This window comes from Bombus affinis, chromosome 6 (genome assembly GCF_024516045.1).
Source record: "Bombus affinis isolate iyBomAffi1 chromosome 6, iyBomAffi1.2, whole genome shotgun sequence".
Lineage (NCBI taxonomy): Eukaryota > Metazoa > Arthropoda > Insecta > Hymenoptera > Apidae > Bombus > Bombus affinis.
In genome coordinates this window covers 7512142-7530546 of record NC_066349.1, presented here as the reverse complement: position 1 = coordinate 7530546, position 18405 = coordinate 7512142, and the positions used below count along the sequence as shown (strand labels likewise).

At 37.5% G+C, this 18405-nt stretch overlaps 2 protein-coding genes across 15 annotated transcripts in view; one reads left to right on the top strand and one right to left on the bottom strand.

Moving 5' to 3' along the window:
- Positions 1-4315, top strand: part of LOC126917944 (A-kinase anchor protein 17A) — a 201638-nt gene extending 197323 nt beyond the window's left edge. The window contains exons 1-8 of one of the 7 annotated variants that reach the window (XM_050725419.1): positions 22-597; positions 677-869; positions 1231-1859; positions 1955-2103; positions 2179-2386; positions 2459-2650; positions 2735-2867; positions 2939-4315. In XM_050725419.1, the coding sequence (XP_050581376.1) occupies positions 698-869; positions 1231-1859; positions 1955-2103; positions 2179-2386; positions 2459-2650; positions 2735-2867; positions 2939-3909 (2454 nt within the window). In that variant the 5' untranslated portion in view covers positions 22-597; positions 677-697 and the 3' untranslated portion in view covers positions 3910-4315. Of the gene's footprint in view, positions 1-21; positions 870-1189; positions 1860-1954; positions 2104-2178; positions 2387-2458; positions 2651-2734; positions 2868-2938 lie in introns of those variants that run through there. The other 6 variants (XM_050725421.1, XM_050725420.1, XM_050725422.1 and 3 more) reach the window with 6 other exon arrangements.
- A 186-nt stretch (positions 4316-4501) lies between these two features.
- The window catches only part of LOC126917941 (small conductance calcium-activated potassium channel protein), a 240366-nt gene continuing 226462 nt past the window's right edge, over positions 4502-18405 (bottom strand). For all 8 annotated transcript variants that reach the window (XM_050725394.1, XM_050725395.1, XM_050725396.1 and 5 more), the window contains one exon: positions 4502-17621. In XM_050725394.1, the coding sequence (XP_050581351.1) occupies positions 17037-17621 (585 nt within the window). In that variant the 3' untranslated portion in view covers positions 4502-17036. The remainder of the gene's footprint in view (positions 17622-18405) is intronic.

Below are 18405 nucleotides of genomic sequence, written 5' to 3'. Positions count from 1 at the left end.
GTGCTGCACCATGCGGCCAAGTGCTGAGTTTAATTGACATTAGTATGTACAAGAACCTATAAAATTAGGGATCTGCACTCTTTAGTTGGAGCTTAGCGTATATAGTTTGTTGACTCGGCTACATACAACTGAAGTACTATACAATTGAATTTGCTGCTCTAAAATTTAACCTATTATCATATAAGATATCCACGCTAGAGGGCACTACAGGTCTACATGAATTTACATATATGCACCGATTTTGGACTCGACCGCAAATGTGTAATCGCACACGATGTGTTTCGTGTGTACATCTTTTCGTTCATGCTACTCATCTTTGGTATTCTGAAGTTCTCTTCGTATTTACAGTGTTCGATCGGTAGAGTTTGACAGAACATGGAGTTCATATATAATTCTGTTTTTGTTGAATGATGTTTAAGTCGGTAAACGGAGAAGTAAATCTGTGAGAAGTGAGTCGAGTCGCGCGGTGAACGGAACGATATTAAACGGTGAAGTGAAGGAGGAGAATCTTTTTGAGTCTGAGGAAGATTTATTAATTTCGAATGGATACACAACCTCTCTACTGAATGGTTTTCATCTCACTGGGTTTACTTTGTCGTAAGATAGATATTTAACAATAATTGTAGCTTTTCCCCTTGTATTCCGTAACTTCATATCGCGTTCTTCTACTGTATAGAAAGTATTCATTATATTAATAATGAGCGATGGTAAGAAAGTAGGTGAAAATTCCAGTACTGAGGTTGTTAACCAATTTCGAAGCTGTAGGGATCTTAGTGATATCGTGCCTCTGTATACGCAACGCGCGCTTTACTTAAAACCAGTCGCAAAGATAAATGTTTCTGTTAATCTTCCTCAACTAAAAGTAGCAGGTAAAACGGTCATGAATGATATGTATTTTATCTTCATCTGCATTTTTACTTACTGAGAAAGATCACATTTACATTTTTGTTTAAACTTATGTTTGTCATTTCTTATTACTGAGAACTTTATCAAATGACTTTTTATTCACATGTCAATCACTATATATGTTATTAGAAACATATTTGTGCATATTTTAATTATGATTCTTGTAAGTTTACAAAATGAATTTAATAAATGCGCCGATTAACTATGTTGAAATTTTGTGACAGGAAACAACTTTAATGTTTTAAATTCTATGTATATTTATAATTATATGTAATATTTTTAGCATAGTAGGTTTTTACAGAAAATTAACTGCGATATAAATAGGAAAGACAATATCAACATGGGAAGTAATGGAGAAGATCCGTGCCCTTATATTACCGGACGAGTTTGCATCTCTGAAAGTAGCCAAGAGTACACTGGAATTTATCAGATTGGAAGGAGATTTGCAAGACAGATGCAGACTACAGCGTGTGCTTGCAAGATTGGATTCCCAGCGTTTGAACTTGTCTGGATTCCCCAATGTGCTAAAAGTCCGTGCAGCAGAAACAAAGGATGATTTTCCAACGAGACATAGTTGGAATTCTTATTTCAGAGATGCTAAGCATATGAATGAACTAAAACCTGGAGAAAGGCCTGATACTATACACATAACAGGTTTGCCTGTTAAATGGTTTACCGAAGATGGTGCAACTATGCCTAGTGAATCCTTGATCAATAAGATCTTCAAGAAATGGGGAGTACTTAGAAGAATAGATGTACCTGCTGCTGATCCTTATAGGTCTAGAATGCGTCTTGGCACAAATATAAATAAGTTTAGTTATGAAGATGGCATATTTTTTGATGCATATATTCAATATATTGAATATATGGATTTTGTTAGAGCTATGGATGCATTACGTGGTATGAAACTTCTTAAAAAAGAAGAAGAAAAAGCATTTACAGCCTCTATTAAGGTACGTTTGCAATACGTAGGCATACATACATCAGTTGTATCAACTGTAATAATAAAATTAAAATAGTTGTTTTTTATATTTTTTATTTCATATAGATTACTTTTGATAAAACAAAACACATGAGCGATAGTTCTGTTGCACATAGAGAATTTGAAAGAAAACGTCTTATAGCCCAGGATACATTAGCAGCAGAACGACTTCGTAGGAAAGAAGAAGCTGAAGAAAAACGTCGAGAAGAACTAAAGTAATTAGTAGTAATATTTATAGTAACGACTGTAAATAAAACACCATGTAACATTTCGTACATTATCTCTTCTAGGAAGAAAGAAGAAGCTGATGCAGTAGCTAAAGAAAATAGACGGAAAAAAAGAGAGGAGAAACGAAAACGTAAAGCTATAACTATATTTCGAAAGAAGGAAGAGGATAAAGTGTCTATGAAGATTGCCAGAGAAGGTCAAAAATTAATAAAAGCACAAAGGCAACTTGAAAGCATTCGTTTGTTAGATGAATTATTTGATAGAATAAAGGTAAAATTCTGTGAAATTTTCATTATATCTTAGTAAGAATAAAATTGACTAAAATTAATTTTCCATATTAAGATAAAAGTAGAAAACAATGAGATTAAAATAGACGAATTCTCAAACGATACAAAAAGGGAAGACAAGAGAAGTAATAAAGTAGATGGTACTATTGAAATATTGAGTTCTGAAGAAGATTCTAAGGATGAAAAGAAAGATAAGAAAGTAAAAAAATCAAAGAAGAAAAAATCTAAGAAAGAAAAAAAGAAAAAAGTAATAAATGTATTTTTTATATTTCTATCGTTTTCTTCCTTTCTTTTTTTTAATTTTTATATTGAGCAATCTAATCTTTTTCAGAAGAAACGGAAGAAGGGTAGTAAGGATTCCGAAAATTCTGCAAGCCTAAGCGAAGAATCAGGCGCGGAAGAGCAAACAAAAAAATTGAAAAGTGTTCTGAATCAAAATGTTACATATCCATCATCGTCAACAGGTAAACACGAATAATAACAATAATCAATACGTGTCACCAAAAATACTAATTAATTGTATTTTTTCTTTCAGCACCGTCGACTTTAGAACCTCTTTCTTATCCCACCCTCTATCCACGTTTCCCACAACCGTGGTATTATGATGCGCCTCTGCCTGTGATTTACCCCAGTTTACCCAGAGGTATATCCAGAGGTGGTCGTTTTCCACGAGGACGGGGTAGAGGATTTTCATGGCGTAATGCTGGAAATCCTCACACGTTGCATACATTTAATCCTCATCTGTATAACGAACAGTACTACAAATACTTTGCTCATTTAGTAGGGCAGGACTATCATCCTTTCGACTACAGAAGCTCACGGTCACGTAGTCGTAAAAGATCGTTCAGCAGATCTAGATCGAGATCAAGATCAATATCGAGATCGAGGTCTAGATCGAGGTCTAGATCGAGGTCTAGATCGAGGTCAAAGTCACGGTCGAGATCAAAGTCACGGTCGAGGTCAAGATCAAGATCAAGATCGAGGTCTCGCTCGAAATCGAGATCTAAATCACGCGGCAAATCGAGGTCGAAATCACGTTCAAGATCGAAATTGAGGTCTGGATCGAGATCTCGTAGTAGAAGACAAAGCAGAAGTAGATCCCGTTCGAAAAGACGACGAGGAAGATCAAGATCAAGATCGAAATCCAGCAATAGAATGAGATCTCGATCGCGACGATCGAGATCTAAGAAGAAATCTCGTTCGAAGAGTCACTCTAATTCTCGAAACAACAGTAAACATCCTTATAGGCGCAGACGAGAAAGATCAGTATCGAAGGTGAAAATCACAAGAGCTAAATCTCGTAGTACGTCGCCTAAAAGGAGATCGCGTAGTAGTACCTGGTCCATGCCTAAATCTCCTGGCAGAAGAAGCTGTTCTTGGTCAAAAGGGGCAGAAGCTGTGAGCAATAAAACGGACACTGTTCAATCGACAAATATAATGGAGCAAGAAACTGCAAATAAACAAGCGCCACAAACCTTTCATTTGGAGAATATAACTTCCGATTGACAGGAATCGAAGACCATTCTTCCACATTGTGTCTTCGACGCTCCCGCGTAAGAAAAGCGTATAGCTAACTCTTTGTACAAAATCTGTAAGAAATCCGTGAGTGCGTAATCCTAATTGTGTATATTCGAGTTTGTAGTATTTCTTTGATAAAAGAAGATATATATTTTTATTCATGTGCTAGCTCTTCCTAGTTTTAAAGGATTCCATATGTATAGCAATATATACGAGAGACGATATTTAAGTGCATCACTTATACATGTACGTGCAAAGTATTGTTAACGTTCTAATCCTATGGATGTTTGAATTTTGAATGTGTATTGTACATATATTATGAATGATATAATCGACAAAGATTGCTAAACTACGCATTTTTATCTCAAGATTAAAAATAAACTTGTGACATCGACGTATTAAATATCTGTTGAACCATCCCAAGTGTGGTAGTACATTGATGTCTATTTTGGTAAATTGTTTATTGATCCAAATATATGTGCATTTTGAAATAGTCTTCATTGTTACGTAAACCAGACTTCATCTCTTTAGTTTCTTTTCGGAAAAGATACAGGATGCATCAAAGTAAAAGACATTGAGATTCGACTTGCAAATTTTATTTGTTTTTCGGCATGAAAATGCATTGGTTCATAAACATTGTTAGTCATTATACTCCTATCCTTTCGTAAAGGATCGAAGATCGTTTTTTTTTCTTAGCAGCGTTCTTCGGAGATACACGCTACGATTAGAGATTTATCGACTGGTGCTTCGCTTGATATTAATTAATTCGCCTATGATTAACAAAGATCATCGAAATTCATCGGTTTTATTTTCTTTCATTCTTTAACTTATTAGTGCCGTGATTAGCACCGCACGTGCGTATCCGCTCGACATATCGCTTTCTCAAAACACGGTTTTTGTTCATTTCTTCATCTTTTTCTCTTTAAAAATATGTGCTACATTTTTTGTTTGTTTGTCTTCTCATCGCTATATTTAATTATATAATAATATGTATGTATATATATAATACATATATATATATACACCTCGCATCGCCACTCGTATGTTTCGGAATAACAACACCGGTTTGTTCTATTTTTCCTTCTTAGTTTTACAATCGATGCTCGACAATGATATTCAATCTCACGAAAGATTCTTCATCATTCGCTTGAATATCGTTCACTTTACAAGCGTGTTTTGCCTTGTCTCTTTCCTTTCTTCACTCATTCAACGTTATTGGCATTACTCTTTTTACACTGGTTTCTCATTTTTTCCGCTTTTTTTTTTTCTTGTTTTCTTAAATCGTCTACCGCTACGGTATCTTCGGAATTGATTAGATATTGACTACTTTCAAGATTCGTTGCGTGGGAATTGTTTTTTTCTTTTTTAAATTTATTCGTTGCACGACGATAACGTTCGTTCACTCTCGCGTTAACAAGATTCACGATCACATCGCAAATTTCCTTCGGTTAGATAAAATTATAAATTCCTTCTTCCTACCTTTATTCTTGCTCACGATTCCCTTTGTAAAACGAACGCTATCATCCGTGTTCATTGGATCGGTGATCAGGGAAACGAGCTTGCTAGAATTGTACATGAAGTGATAAGTGTACAATACATGTAACAATTAATAGAATAATAATCGAGTCATATAAAAATAAAAACAGTGAACAGTAATAAATCGAATGAGTATCCAATTTCGCAGTCCAATCATAAAATTGCAAGGTAAATCTTTTTTACTTAAATATTATCACACAAATACATTTACCATTAATCACTGCAAAATTGAATTAAAATGTTTCGATTCTACTGAACAAAATTCTACAGGATTCTAATTAGCCCTCGAATTACCGATCCAATATTTATCGAAATTAACTTTGCGTCATCGTACGCTTCACGCCTATGGAATACAGAGGTACCATATTTTTTTGTTCAATCATGGTTCCATTCACCACGGTGTTTACATTCTATATGTGAATCGTCCATTTTCCAATGGTAAAGCTTCTAAAGTTTACTCACGATCAATCATGGTACTAGGTACAAAGAATCCTATGAAACACAATAGAGCAATTGAACGTGGAAAAAACAAAGTTCGAAACGAAAGCCTAGATTTCTGTCCAACGTACAGGTGGTGCGGTTGTTTGTTTAATTTTTAATCGACTCTCATTCACTCGATAAACTCGATATTATAATTATATTTGGCTAAAAATTCACTGGCCCTTTCAAGTATCGTCGCTAATTTATTTTCTCTTCTAAAAAGTTTCTATCTAGTTTCACTTTTTATTCTCCTGCCGATTGTTCGCTTTTTTTCGTTTTTTCTTTTTTACAATCGATAGTTCAAGTAACAACGGTATTTTGTGAACGGTTTTCGATAGAAAATTAGCAAGAAATATAGATTTCTCTCAATTCCTCTAAATTCAGTGGATACACCGAACGTTTGGGAAATGAACGACCCAAAGATTTACAATTTTTTCGCAGTTGAGCAAGCATCATGTGCTTTTTCATCGCCAGCAATCGTTCAGCAATGTACAAGTGCTAACGTGGCACCCTGTGGGTTACTCGTTCGTAATCTAGACCTCTTTCGATGGGCTGTCACACTGAAAGGACACACAGAAGATGCAGCCTGTTCACGATAGGAGTTCTACTTTCAAAAGCTCCTCCTCACTCATGAGACCGGAAACCGTAAAAGCGATGAACGATATCTCTTCACGTGCTATCGAACATGAAAAGGATGATCGAGGAAGATTGGATGAACAAATTCTTATTTGTGCCATGAAAAATTTCGTATATAAATTTGTCTATTCTTAAGTTGAATTTTTTTTTTTTTTAATAAATTACAGTGTTTTTATGCTTTTTACAATATCTGTAAAAAAGAGAAAAGAATATTAAAGTATCATTATTTTAGTTCCTCTAAATAGTTGTTGGAGTTTTATAAAATTCTTTCCAAAGTATGTGAAAAACTTTGCAGGTTTTTATTCGATATCATATCGTGAAATTTGTACGCGTTGCAGCTACATACACTATTCCACGATTAGTTTACTAGCAAGTAGAATCTTATAAAGTAGCTTTATGTGTTTGCCATCTGATTGAATTTGCAACTGTCGCCAGAAACTGAGACCCTTTCGACGATTTGTTTCAGCGATTTCCATGTTCCATGCAGGTTGTCTGCGAACAAAACTCCCTGGACTTACGTAATCAATTGCAATGTCAACGGCACTCGCGATGGATTTATGTAGATGAAAGTAATCGAATCGTATCGTGAACAAAAATGTTGTACGCTGACTAGTCGTTATTAAATCATCGATCCAGCTGTTGTGGAGCGAAGTTACTTTACATGTTTCTGAAGACGTCAATAACGAGGTACGGCAAAGAATATTCTAAATTATGCAACATGGTTCGATAAATTGTATGTAGCAAGCGAAACTTCCTGGCAATACTAATATTATTTTCTTGGAGAAAAGTAGAAAGTTTCCAAATATGTTAAACTTTGTTCACTTCGCTTTGTATTATATTCTTTCTATTAACAATTTTTCAACTTTATTTTATTTGACATCTTTATAATGCAAAACGACTAGGAGAGCCACAATGACTCTTCCATTGTTTTTATTTTACGTTAAAAACGAGAATAAGTAAAGAAATATTCAATAAAGTCACAGATGATAGAATGAAATGACTGAAATTGTTTACAAGTGACGAAGTTATTGTGAAGCTAGTTCATAAAATCGATTCGTTGTAAGCAATTGAGCGATAGTATAAACCTCTTTCAATGCACCATTCGTTCAACGCACCATCTATTAATAATGTTCATTTGTTAGAGCTTAACGATGATCAACGTTGATCGTTTAGACTAAATAAAACTACTTCCATACGACTCATTTATCAATCATGACGAGACAAGCACTGAAACGTAATTTTCAGTAGTATGAGTCAACCATGTATCAGGCACAGATGCAACCAGACTGAATTCATTCGTATAAAGACCCGACGACACGATGATTATATGATAAATGAGCGCGATGACGTGTTAAGAATGATAATAACAATTTCGAGAAATAACAACAAGCGATTCTACCTTGCTTCATCTTGTGTGTCTCCTGTCAATGATAAATAGTAAGAAAAATGGAGAAATTGGGAGATAGAGAGAGCTCATTAAAAAAGACTGTTTCCCCTTAACTCGTGGTCGCTAAATCACCCTATATAGATTAATAGATAGTACATTACTTAGTAATTTTTTGGTCATTTTACGTAACAGTTAGACGGCGACAGCCCGCTAGTTAATTATTGGTAAAGATCTTAATAAAGTATTTGAGAGTTAAAACCGTTTAAACACTACCGTTATTCATCATAATAATCATAATAATCCGTAATAATCATAGTAATGATCCGTAATAATAATAACAATAATAAATGACCAATATGTAGTAATAACGTGGTAATTTTTGTATAAATCGCTCGGAGAAGTCGGTTTTCTCCGATGTTCTTTTCGATATTTTTTCGCCATCCATCGTTTTCCTCTTTTTCCCCGTTTTCTTTCTTTTCGTTACTTTTTTCATTCATCTTTCGTACGAATCATCATCGATTAACCGCGCCCGAAGACGATCAATCGCAACCGTTCGCCATTTTAAGGCGATCGTCCGCGTTATTTTACTCTCTTTCGCGTGTTAAATATCTTTTACGTCTTACTACCCCTCTACGATCCTATACAAGTTTTCTTAAAAACTTCTTTCTTCGTTTTTCTCCTCTTACTTCTTCAAGTATCGCATAATCGCTTTGTCAGCCCGTCGATCCAAAAATTCGCTAATTAATCGCAACAGGAAGGAAGAAAGTATACGAGGATCAACGTGGAAACAACGTGTCTCTGTTCAACTACGTTTATGTACAAAGATAATCCGATTTAGCCTACGTTTCAGTTACGCTCGTCCGTTCGTTCGTTTATTCTACTTTCGTCCACAGCGCGATTCGCGTGTTTCATCTAGTTTCTGGTGTTCGTGTGTGCGTTTTTTCTTTGCTCATTGCAACATAATCTTCTGTTATATTTTCCTTCTTTCTCATTCTACCTTCTTTTTTTTCGAATTACGACGCATTCTCATGACTGACAGCACTGACGACCGGTGGCACGAACGATTCATGGAATGAAGGCGGCAGTTACGCGTGCATATTACGTAGCACGTCGCTTTCATGCTTCTCGAGAAACACAAGAACGCGCTTCATTGTGCCGCTGTGTAACACGGTGCGCAGCGTTTTAAACTTGACACAATCGCATGTTCCGTAACACGCATAGAGATATGAAAACAGAGTGCATGAGCGAGCTGAGAAAGCGATGTAGGAGCAGAAAGAGAACGCCGCATAAAGGTCTCTTGTATCCTTATCTAATAACGTATGCACATTCGTACAGTAAACATGTAAGTTATAATACCGATCAACGTGTGGCGTCGTTATGCATGCCTGATTAGATGAGGACAAGAGATGCTTTTATGCAGCGTTCTTGTTCTTTTCCCATATCGCATCCACTTAGACATGAATCGGATACTTTATCTTTATATCTTGATGGTAATACAGAAAACGAAGCGCTACGTCGATCGATTCGAATAACACAAACGTTTACATACCTTGGAAAGTTTGTTCATTCATATCCAACGAATTTGAAAATTTCCTCTTGAATTCTAAAATTTTGACAGAGTAGATCTACATTCATACGAATAAACATTGAAATTGAAATTGGAGCTTAACGTAAAAGAATTAGATTTTTCTTCTTTAGATAATCTTCTGCGAAGAGGAGTCTACAAAATTTTATTTCGATATCGTTCGGTGCAAGAGATTAGGTACAACTGTTTTTTTTTTTTTTTAAAGAAGATATTCTATATTAGATATAAATAATTATTTAATATATAGAAATATCTAATATTTATAACATTGTGTTTTGTGGGACTAGCGTTTGTATTATTCTCACTATCGACGACCATAAATTTAGACCTCGAACGAATTAACATCAACATAGTACACCGCCGTGCGTCGCGCAACAAGGGGAGACCACCCTTATTTTCGACAGCAGGGTGTTCGACCACGCTTTGCGCCCAGTATTCTCGAGCTCATCGAACGTACAAAATACATATGTACACATGTAAAGTACAACATTTAAACATTCACGAAACACTCGACGGGCGCAAAAGTATGGCGATCGTAAGTGCGTGTATGTCGGAACTTGTGCCCCTGAACACAAAAGCGTCCTCCATTGTCTCCTTAAACATACGTATATAAACTCTGCTTGAAACAAAGGCCATAATACATGTTTCGATATATATATATATATATACACTATATACTATAATATCGTGTATATTACATAATATAGTATACACATATGTACAGGTATAAACATACAAATCAATCTCGGCATATCTGCGACGGGGTAGGAGCTTTGTCTTTTGAAAATATTTCTGTTATTCTGACCAATACGATCAAATAGTCGTTAATTACTCTATATAATTAATTATAATATATAATTAATTAGTTACTCTGTAATTAACCTTAATAAAAAGTATATTTGGTAGTGATTAAAAATTTGTTCGTTTAGAGCGAAACAAAGACTAGATTCTTTTAACCTTTGCGTACTTATTTGATAGAGTCGTTGGAAATATTTATGTTAGCATTGTTCAAAATAACGAAAATATTTCGAGTGGACAAAGGCGCTTCGTCCCATATGCACACGCGATATAATTATTTGTGTGTATGAACGTGTGAGGAAGAGTTATTAATGAAACAATTTCACTCGGGCAATATATATATATATATATATAGATCGCCGGTTAAGGTCCTTTTCACGGGTTATCACATTGAGTCGATCCCCCTTTTCCCTCCATTTCCGTCCATTTTTCTGCGAAAACAAACCTTTCCTGTGAAGATATGTTTACATGCTTTTGGCAAGAAATTCATTTCCATAATTTTCCTTTCGTCTTCCTCTCTGTTCTCCTTTTATTAACCTTCTGCTAACTCGATGATGTTATTATTTCGGAAGTTAGGTCGATTTTTAGAGTATTTTCTCGTTGAAATAAAATCGTGGAAGGGTTCTGTAATCGATATTCACTGTTTTATTCGTCGATAAAGGGCGCAACTTATTTTTCGAAAGGATATCAACGTCTGCAATGTGAACGAAGCAACAAGTAGCTTATTTTCCTCTCTTGTATTTCAGTTATTCTGTTATCAGCTGTCTCTTAAAAAACGATCGTTGCCACTGTTTAACTTTGCATTTAAAGAATACCGTTTCTTTCAAAACGATCCAGCCATAAATCTTTCCATTGATGTTTCTCACCTTCATCAGCGGAAATCTCTCGCGGAATCTTCAACTTATCTCGATCGTTGACCGGAAACGACAAGTTCCCTTGATCCTAGCTGCTCGCTGTCTACGTGGGAAACTAGTTTACGATTCAAAGCAACGATGTTACGCTCGTCAGTCTAATTTTATTCGTCGATAATCTTGTTTTTGGTTATCAGCGAACGACGCAGCCTGGAACACTCGAAAATTCTCAACGTCGTACAAACGATTGGCGTGTACGTTTTGGTCGAACGTTAAAATTCTAATCACATCCGTGCTTCGTAAAACCGCGATATAAATCGCTATAATTAAGCATGCGTTGATTTTTTTAACAGTTCCAATTTTCATTCCCCTTTTTTCTCTTTTTGTATGAAGCCGCCTCGATCGTGTCCCTCATGACCAATGCGCCGCTTCGTCGATCACTTCGACGATCATTCAGCTACACGAGAGCCCGTAATTTATACATTATAATACTTATAGAATCAATCTCCTATCGCCTAATGAATCAATATTGAGACTGCACGTTACGTGTGTGTTTTTTTATTTTACTTTTTTTTTTATTATTTTGTTAACTTGGCGTGGTCTTCCTGGCACTATAATGCACTTTTAAGAAATCTATATAAAAATATCGTGTGGAGTTGTCGTGTCCAGTACGTTGAGCCGCGACAGAGAAGTATAGAGAGAGAGAGACACAGAGAGAGAGAGAGAGAGAGAGAGGGAGGGGGAGAGCGGAATTAGGAGAAAGGGAGACATATGGAGGTAGGAGACAGATAGAGGGGTGTACTTTTATAATGGATAACAGAGAATTGGCTAAGAAGAGAGAATCGTAGGAGTTAGAGAGACAGAGAGAGATTGAATGGAGGCAGCCAGAGAAGAGGATAGAAGATAGAAGGGGAATGAGAACGTTTTGTGACAATTGTGTCTTTTTTTTCTTTGGTCCCGTTTCGCGTTTCGTAGTGGCCGCGAAACAACGCTTTCGAAATGAAACAATGACGGACAAGACAAACCAGGTCCCAACATTTATCGCGGGAATGAACGCTCGACTATTTCTGAGGGCAGAGAATAAGCCTTCTTTTCTTCCATCGTTGATTAAGGAACTAGCTTTTGTTCTTTCACGAGTGTATATATGTGTGTGAATGAATATGTGCGCGTTTTTTTCTTCAACTTGAAGTAACTGTCTAGAGAGCTACGTGACCCTTTTCCCTTTCATCCAATCGATCCGCTCTTTGCATCTCTTCTTCGTCGTTTCCTTCTCCTTCGAGACTTTCCATGATTTTTCTTTCTGCCCCCAAAAATCTCGATCTTCGCAGTTCCTCTAATTTTTCCCTGCGTGTTGATCGTACATCTTATCGTTACTATCTTCTTTCCTTTCGCTCTCTCACCTCGTTTTTCTCCACTTTATCCTCGCTACGTGTATAACGTCGTCGCTGTATGTTCGTTTCACTGAGGTCTGAACAACATCAGGATTGATCACGTCAGATAGAACGAATCTCTGCACGTTGAATGCATGGACAACTTAACAACGCGTCAGTACCGCGCCGAAAATTAATAATATATTACGAAACAATCCATCGAATATCATAATATGTTATCAATAATAGGTATCTGTTTCTCTCTGTATGTATATTATTCGTGTATTCGTTCATTGTATAACGATGTCCTCGTATGTTATATTGTTTTTCATGTATGTGTGTCCGTGTGCGTGCGTATGTGTATAATATATATGTATATATATGTGTATGTATATAACATGTATATATACGTGATCGCGTCGAAGAAATTAATCGTCGCGTCGCGTGACACGATTACTTCCGTCGACGCAGCTCGTTAACGTACTCTCGTTTTCCCTTCCCCCGATCACGTAGTTAACGTCAACGTTTAGTATCAATTAAAGTAATTAACTTGAATTGCCAGCGGCAACGTAACGCGTCCGGTACGTTTCCGTATCGAGAGATATCGGTGTGATCGCATTCGCAGACTTGCCCGGCAACGATCGAACGTCACGCGACCGGAACCTCGGCCACCCTCGACGGATTAACCGCGATAAGGTCGACCGACCCGTGGCCGCGTTAACTTCCGCTCAGAACCGGCAACAGTTTTCACGGTCGCACACAATGCATACACGGCGAGGAAGGGCGTCTGTCTTTCCGGACTGACTGAAATCCTCACTCAAACAGGAAGTGGTAATTTAATCGAATATCCTGGCTGTGTAAAGGATTGTGTGTTATACGTGATGGCGGATTTTTATGGAATTCATACCGTTATGAATACGACTAAATAAATGGAAACTAAGTAAAGAATTCTCATTCACCTTTCGAAATGAACGAAATTTCACCCGATACGAATTTCGTATTAATATTGCATATGATAATAACAATTGCATTTGTTTGACTTTATTCATCTCTGAAATAAAAAGAAACGTATGTACTCTTTTGATTAAAACGTTAGTATGATGTTCTCGGAAACGGAAGCGTGTTTTGTGGATAAGGTACGATAGAACTTCGTTTACGTGAAGTCCATTTATTTAAACGAACTGTTATCGATTGAATGTTTTGTAAATGTGAACTTCTATTTGAACGAAGAATCATAAATAACAGGGAGAACCAGAGGATTTCTTTGTGTACATGAATTGCTTGTCAAATAGGTTCATATAAAGTTCTGCTATTTATGAGGATGTAGTGAGGTTTTATGGGGTATGTTACAACTTCCTGTTTTATGTGTCGTTTCACGCAGTCTCGTAGATTTCGTTCGCGAATTGATTACATTCTATTTGTCTAGTCCTATTTCGTTCAATTAAACTTATCTCTGGCGGCGGTTTCATGTGAGTGCACGGATTGGTCCAGTTAAAATTGCACCATCTTATAAATATTTATTTTTTAAATATTGTTAAGAAAAGAATACAGTTCGCAGGAGATCCTTCAACGTGTTATTAAAAGTTCTACATTTTACGATATAATTTCAAAATCATCTTGAAACTTTGCAGAAAAGGAATTTACTTACGTAATTTAAAATCTGGACACAATCTTAAAAAGACGTTTAAATCGTACAAAATAATTTCGTGAGAAATTTCAATATGTATAAACACGTGATTCAGAGTCGATTATACTTTTAACATTTCTAATTAGTCGTCATGATTTTATCGTCTTCTTCGTGGAAATATTTCTGCCTTAACGAGAAATATGCTAACATCATTTCCTTCATCAGAGAAGAATTAACGGAACACTTTTTGGATACTTCGAAGTATCTCGCGACTTCGAATTTCTGAACACATCTGAAAGCAGTTTCTTTCACACGAACGTCCAAATGTCCAAAAGATTCGGATACACGAAAGAAATTGTCAAGGTGTAGGAAGATAGGTCAAGGTAAATCTCACGTTACATTTTCTTCTTTTAACGCGCCAATAAATTTATTATAATGTTCTATCGCGAGAAATAAACTCGTTTTTCTGAAAATATACTGTTTGCCCTTGTGAATCGGTGTAATAATCCCTTTGAGACGATTAAACAAGTTACACGGTGCATCCCCTTTGAACTGCAGCATTTTCGTCGGTAACAATTTTCGATAAAATCAATATTTACGGTGGACCATCGTGCACACACGCGTAGACCAGCGTGCGTAGACCGTTTATAAAAAAAATTTCCCCCTTCGGTGGAAACGTAGCCTTTGTACCCATGCGCCATGTACATACACTTTGTATACACTAACAATATAATATCCTATGTAACCTACGGACGTTAAAGCGGATAAGATCACTTTGCGTTCTCCTTCCATCAGCTTCGGACATTTGCTTCGTGGCTTCTTCGGTGGCCCTTCAAGCTCGTCCAGCGTGATTCGACACGGAAGTGCGTTGATAATGTACTTTGTCCTCGATTAACCACCGCTCACTCGATTGACTCGATTTTCTTTCCCTCTGTTCGTGTTCGGTTGTCTTTTGGAAGGTATATTACGGAGGTACAATCACGAGATGGTATAATTTACTCATTATCGATAACATAAAATTAGGAAGAGGTAAAAATATCGGAGGGGGTAAATGGCCAATCGTAACAAAATTTTAGTTTGTTCTTTTCTTCTTTAAATAAATCGGTTTGTTACAAATTTTTTAGATATTTCTTTCAAGTTGTTTCTCTCGAAAGATATAACACAATCTCGAAGTTTGGTATTTGTGTATATAAGCTATGATTCACGCAAGATACGTCACCACGTGATTGTACTTAATAAGCTTTCGACGTAACGTTAATCACAGCTCGGAGAAGAATTCTACGTTTTCCATTTTCCTCGTCCATTGACAGAAAACGTAAGGATCAGCTCGCAAAGAGGAGAAGATAGTCAGACAAGTAGTGTATGTCAGGCGTTTCGTTATTTCGAATCGAAACGACTAAGAAACTGTTATTTGGAAACCTATTTACGCATGTATCGTTTAAAATATTCGTAAAATACTGTACGCTATCTTTTCACCTTCTTGCACGCGATCTCAAGTGAAACAAAAATTCGCGTAAACGAACACAATGTCGTATATATTCCCTTCCTTAAAACGATATATATATTTCCCTAGTAAACGAGTTTGAAACTTTTCTTTCTAACATGTGACGTTCGCTGTGCGCTCGTCCAGCTTAAGAGCCACCCTTGTCCTCATCGAGGGGAGACGTTCTCCACGCACATTACACGTAAAACGTTAAACACACCTTGTGCCTGTCCACGTCCCTTTTTCTTCTTCTTTCTCTTTCTCCTCTTTCCCTTCTTCTTTTTTTATTCACGAGGTATACAGAGATAAGATGGAGTTCGTGTGTGTCGAATATATATTTAAACATTAAGAAAAAAGTTTTCAGGCACGCAAATTGGGCAGGGGAGCAGCTCGCAGCAATTGGAAGTGGACGCTCGCGTCCGTGAGTCCCTCCCTTTCGTCCACGCACGCCTCTTTGGATCTCCACCACGAAACTTTCGATCGATTTTCCCTCTTGTTATACACATATGTTGTGTGTTGTATGTTCGCCTACGTGCACGGTTTTCTTCTCTAGTATCTCTTTTTTTTTGGTATCATTTGACGTAAGAAAACACAGTCAATCGGGAAGAGGATTGGACCCGTCGTTGATGCTACTGCAAGACTTTCGTTTTATCTGCGGCTATAAAAGTAGGCGAGTCGGTTTATTCAGCGATGGTCTCGAAGTTTCGTTATTTGGCTCGTTAGAAATATCGAATTCGATACTGTCTTTGTGTATCGATTCGATTCGTAATTAAAAGAAATGGATGAATTAGCTACGACGGATGCAGATACTGAGACGTCCAAGTATATCTGAAATCAATTCCTTCAGGTAGTTTGCAAAGGAGTAGAGCACTTATTTAGGTTGCCCACAGGATTTCTTTGCATCGATATACTTCTGAATTCTCAATCACGAAACTTAATTTGAAGAAAGGAATATCTTAAACATAACGTTCGCTATACGCAAACCGATTTGGTAATTGCCTACCAATTAATAAATTAAATACATTACACTCTAGACAACATTTATACACATAATATCGACACGATCGATATCGCCTCACGGCCAAACCGATGTTAAACTTTCATCAATCAAACACGACCCTACCACTATTCGTGAGGCTCGCGGACACTGGTCAACGAATTCACAGTACACTCGAAGATGGGCCTGGAGAAGCTTCCCATCCTCGAAAGAGTTTAGCAAACAGACAGAACAGACGTAGATTTACAGACTAGAGAATCGGTCCGCAGGGAAAGGACTCAATGATACGCGAGCGTCGTTCAGGACATCGAATCATACGTTCATGTCCTATTTTAATACGAGTGCTGCGGCTGCAAAGACGAGACTCAGCTGTGTGGAGACGTATCGGACCCCTGACTGTTGCCCAGTCCTCCCATTCCAGATTGCGAGGCGAACCTGGTGGCCGACTGCGAGGTCGTGGTCGTGGCCACCGTGGAATGTGCCAGACTGTGATGCCTTCCAGTTTCAGGCACCAGGTGAGGCGTACGACTGGAAACTGGCGGTAGGATCGAGTTGGCCGGCCAAGGGTGAAGGGACGTGGTGCTAGGCGCGCTTGGGACGCTCCTGGAGTGTGGCAGCGAGTTTGACAGATTGGCCAGAGGATGATGAGCGGACACGGAGACGCCCATTGATAAGCTATTTCCGGTTGGGATACCGCTACCACCGCCTCCAGTCGACGCCATCGCGACTGCGGTATCCGGGTGAAGGAAGTTTCGCCTCTGCTCTATACGCTCGGCGTGCTGAGCCAAGCATCTGGTCAACTCCTCTGGCAGCAGATCCAGCTGGGACTGCAGACTGCTCAGTTTCTCTTCTAGGGCGACCAACTGGTCCGTCACGTTCACCAGACGTTCTTCAAGTCCGTCCTGACGCGTGCTCATGTGTGACACGATCTCGTACACTGTGTTCTGCGTCTATTTTGGAAATCGTTAAATGGAGTTAGTTTGGATTTATCATATATGAACTTCTCAGAAGCCAAATCGATCAATTCCATCTTTTGCAAGTTTGTTAATTTTGTGTCACTTTTCTTTATTTTTCCATTTATGGAGATAATCAATCTGGCTTCTGTACAGCTCATACGAGGACGATTCATTTGTTAAAATTTAATCCTTAAAAACTATTGTCAAGAAAGACCATGTTATCATGCTATTATGGGTGAAATTTCACGCCAGTACAACATCCCTTTTCATTTAAAGAATCGATAAACTTAAGTTACTGGCCTTAAATTGTAATTAGTATAAACGCAACAATATAAGTAGCGAATGCTTAATTTCCTGGGACAATTCTGCTTTTCTATCCAACATACTGCTGCTTCGAAAGCATCTTGAAACCATGAAACATGTCTTAGACGTGAAATAATTTAGAAATATAATTATACGCAAACTTTGATCCAGAAATAAGATATTGGCTCTTCAGTTCAACGACCTCGAGCAATCACAATCATAGCCATCGACCATAGTGGATCAGCAGTGGTACAATGAGAGTCGCGGCGTGTCGAACAATTGAAAACTTTCATGAATGGAGATTAACGAACAACAGACTCGAACGGACAGCGTTGTTACGAGTTACCGGGAGACAATATTTTTTTCATCACGTTGGAGAGTATAGGTCGCCAAACGAAGAGCTTGTTCACAGACACAGAAGCTCTGATCGATCAACGCGATACGATTCATCGTCATAGCGATGACCAAGAAAATT